The sequence below is a fragment of the Mytilus trossulus genome, chromosome 8, assembly GCF_036588685.1.
Source record: "Mytilus trossulus isolate FHL-02 chromosome 8, PNRI_Mtr1.1.1.hap1, whole genome shotgun sequence".
NCBI classification, from domain to species: Eukaryota; Metazoa; Mollusca; class Bivalvia; order Mytilida; family Mytilidae; genus Mytilus; species Mytilus trossulus.
In genome coordinates this window covers 66,561,956-66,566,220 of record NC_086380.1, presented here as the reverse complement: position 1 = coordinate 66,566,220, position 4,265 = coordinate 66,561,956, and the positions used below count along the sequence as shown (strand labels likewise).

The 4,265-nt window shown below is 31.4% G+C and overlaps 1 protein-coding gene across 1 annotated transcript; it reads right to left on the bottom strand.

Moving 5' to 3' along the window:
• Positions 1 to 1,061: 1,061 nt before the first annotated feature.
• Positions 1,062 to 2,977, bottom strand: LOC134727882 (putative nuclease HARBI1). Its single transcript, XM_063592277.1, has 4 exons — positions 2,968 to 2,977; positions 2,353 to 2,423; positions 1,676 to 1,888; positions 1,062 to 1,262 (listed from the first exon to the last, which is right to left on the bottom strand). The coding sequence occupies exons 1-4, from the start codon at positions 2,975 to 2,977 to the stop codon at positions 1,062 to 1,064; spliced, it is 495 nt and encodes a 164-aa protein (XP_063448347.1).
• Between the last annotated feature and the right edge of the window lie 1,288 nt (positions 2,978 to 4,265).

The following is a 4,265-nucleotide window of genomic DNA, read 5'->3' as shown; positions in this document are numbered from 1 at the left end:
TGGTAACGCAAATTCAATGTCAAAAGATAACGTTTCTCTCGAGAAGTAATTCTCTAATACAACTTGTTATGGAACTAACAAGCCAACATTATACGGAAATAGTCTGGTTATTTCTGGTTATTTAATCGCTTGGAATTAGCGTGTGTCACTTGCCCAGGGTAAAGTCGTACTGAAGCCTTTTTGGCTTACTCCACTGTATTTATACTATGGTAAAATATTACCTAAATGGTTTACCATTTACCAGTGGTGAAAAATACCTAAACTACCAAAACCGGAATTGGTAATTACCAAAATAATGTTCGGAACGATTGGTAAACGTTTATGTACTTCATTTGATATGAACAATCGAGGGGAGTTCCGAATATAAATTCAAAACATGGACGTTAAGAATAATAAAAAGTTAACAATGTTTACACAAAGTTGTACAAGAAAAATGAAATAAAAACAGTCAATAAACGGTAAGGTTTTAACAACATCATCATCACACAATTTTAGGGAAAACAAGTTCCATTTCAAGGAACCCCCATTTTGTTACAATATATTATATTGATAGATTTTGCTATTAACACATATCGTATGTATGAATTCTTTGTGATTGAAATTGATGATTATATAACTTTTAAATGAATACTGTCAGCAATTTGGATTTTTTGTTGTTTTTTTGTCATTTTTGTAGCCTTATCAATGAAGCTTAGATATCAATGTATTAACATGTTGATGCCAAATATGATAATTTCAAGCTGGTAAGATGATAATTCCAATACTGAGTCTTATTTCACCAACAACGTTTCTGTATATAAAGGAAATTGACTTTTTCAATGTTGATGGCTGTACAATTGCTCATATCTATATCATTTGAAGTAAAGAACATTTTATCTTCTTGGCAAGCATACCAAATCTTCTATTTTCATTGTCCCGGTGCATGATTTTGGCAATTGCCAAATATGATTTTTGTAACATTCAAAGCTAAAAAAATTTATGAAATCGTAAATGATCCTGGTACTTAAGTTTCTTGGATTACAATATATAAAAATAAAGAAAGTGAAAGAGATGTTTTAAATTTAATGACGGTTAAAATAAGTGTCAGCAATGTGCTCCCTAATCCCTCTTCCATCCTGTTGTCCATTATAGTTGTTTCCATTTTCAACATCCTCATTAACAAGCTCATCAGCTACATCTGACTCATTTAGCTGTATGCAGATGTTGTGTAGGATTCCACAAACCATTACTATTTTGGTTACCTTTTTGGGATCCATACGAATCTGCAAAATAAAAAAAAAACAATTACCATGCAGGGTTACACAGTCCACTAGATTGTGTGGTTGAAGGACGTATTAAGATGCAAAAAAGTCGTAGTGTGTTTTTTTTTTCTCTGGGACCACTGATCCATTTGTGCAATCTGTTGGTAACAGTCTCAAAAAGTGTATAAGTTTGTAATATAAGTTTAAATATACAAAAATGTACACAAATAGTTCCGGTTGATATATATCTAAGACACAACTCGGGTGCAAATTTATTCGATATACTATTGACAGTGAGAGGGAGTGGAAAAGGGAGAGGGTGGAGGGTGGTTTTGTAATTTTCTTTAAACAAAATATTATGATTATAATTTGAAAGGAAAAATATACTCCAATCAATAAGAAGTAGTAATAAAATCATTTAAATAATAACTCACTTCAGAATGCAATATGTGGAACCTTCTCTTCCATCTGCCAAATGTTCTTTCAATAATGGATCTTGTGACTGCATGACATCTGTTGTACCTTCTATGGTGTTGTTCATTGGGGTTCAGAAAAGGTGTCATTAAAAAAGACCTACAGGGATAGCCACTATCACCAAGTAAAATGCCATTTTCCCATTTGCCATTTCTCTTCATGTGAGCACAAACCTGCATGAGCAAATATATCTATTTTAAAGAATATTATACAATACATAAATATAAATACAATACAAAAATATTTTTTAAAGAATATACATGCATATCAATTTAGTTTGCATTGTTTAAAAGATATGGCATTGGCAATCGTACAACATTTTACCATTCTTATCCAGACATTTTTCATTCACTTTTTGCTGGCTGATATCAGTGACATATATAATACATATATGTCTCTATTAATATGATATAAACCAGAAACATTGAACATTTAAAAAAGTGAAAATATTTTGCATCTTCACTTAGGTTTTCTACATAAAACAGAAATATATATATACCATCTGGGACTAATAGAATCAAATAAAGTAGTGTTTTCAATGTTATGTATAATTATGATCTGTTTTTCATGATACTCCATTGTATTCTAATGACTAATGAAGCTGATTTAAAATTATTTATCAACCATTTACACTCACCTGTGATGTTCTGAAAACATGTGAATCATGACAACAACCTGGCCAATTTGCATTTATGTTTGTAAATCTACCTGAAAAAATCAGTTAAAACATTATATAAAGCACTACTTTACATGTTTAAGTTACTTTTTGTCTATTATTTTTTTTTTTAAAACTAGTAAACCTTAAGAAACATTTCCCAAAAAGGGAGGGGTCAAAGATTATAAACCCTATAAGTCTTATTAATCCAGCGCCTTTTTTTCAAGTGTACAAAATGGAAAAAAAGGGGGTACTTATAAATAAGTTGTACATTCTTTTAGGAAAATATTTTTTTTAAGCTGGAAAACTTTTTTTTTTTTATTACAGTTACTGTATGGATTTTTTTTTATCTAGGTCTGAAAGTAACTATATTAATATCAATTTTAATATAAAGACTTCGTTATATGGAACAGACTATAGTGAGACTGGATTCTGAAATTTAATTCAGGGGAACAGCAGATTTGTTTACAATGTGACAGTTCAAAATTACATTATGTGAAGATGAAAACAGATGTTAAAAAAGAAAAGATAAGGTTAGGACCTTGGTGTTTCAACCCTGATATTTGATTATTGTCAGTAAAAAGGGGTTATACAAACCCGCAGCCATTCTACAATTCCATTCATCTTAACACGAGAAATAAGAAAAAAGAAAAGAGAGGTGGTGATCCCAGACATTTTTAAGATGTCTTTATATTCTCAAATGTTAGGATGGTGATAACCATATGGGACCCCCCAAGTAGTTTATTTGATCTATTTTGTCACGAACAGCGTTTTCCATTCAAAGCAATTTTCATTAAGTGAGTAACAATTTTGTATTTCTTAAAAATAGCATTGAAAGGTTCAATGTCAAAGTCTTTTGACCATTGAGGCTATGACCCTTTGGTTATTCACATCGTTACTTAAAATGGAGATCTCATATTTCCATCGCTTTTTACTTTTAAATTATAACCATTAAAACATCACAATAATGGTTTCCCTTCACGTTTCTATAGTAAACCCCATCTTTTTTTTGATCTCTTAAAGTACACCTTACATTTGTTCATGCATATGCACAACGTATTCTATGTATTACGGGTAAATAGTTAAATCAAGGATTTGCAATACTTTGAATTACATAAAAACTGTACTAAATTCTGTCAGAGATACATAAATTTGGTTTGTGAGTTTGGCTGTACCTTATTTATTACAAACGGGATATCCCTACTTAATTTTAAGGTAATGTTGTTTACCGAGCCCGGAATTTAGATAAGATCCGGGTAAACTATTGATCTTTTAATCTAACGTATTCTTAAAGGTTACCAATTCACCCCTGCTATTATATTATGTTTTTCCTTGAATATTATTTTTATCGATATTGATTTTGTAAATAATGAATATCAACTTACTACTTTTGTTATGCACATATATTAATTCACGGTCCTACCATATGCTGATACCCATATTTTTGCAAAGGACAAGTTTGTTCTTGTGTTGTAATGTTACGCCTCTGTCCCAGTTTAGTAGGATGGCTTGGTTTGTATATCATATTTGCTTTTTGTAAAATTGAGAATGGAAATGGGGAATGTGTCAAGAGACCACAACCCGACAAAACAGCAGAAAACAGCTGACGGCCACCTATAGGTCTTCAACATTCGAGAAAATCCCGCACAAGGAGGTGTACATAAATCAAGCCTTAAGTTTTCTCGTTTGAATTGCTTTTCATTTTTCATTTCGGCGTCTTTTAAAGAACACTATGCGGTATGGGTTTTGTTGAAGGCCGTACGATGACCTGTAATTGTTAAATTCTAGGTCGGTCAATGTGGTCCATGGTAGAGAGTTGAATTTGATTGGACAATAAAAATTGACATACATTGTGGAACTTTACGTATATAGTAAACAGACTGAAACAGACTGCC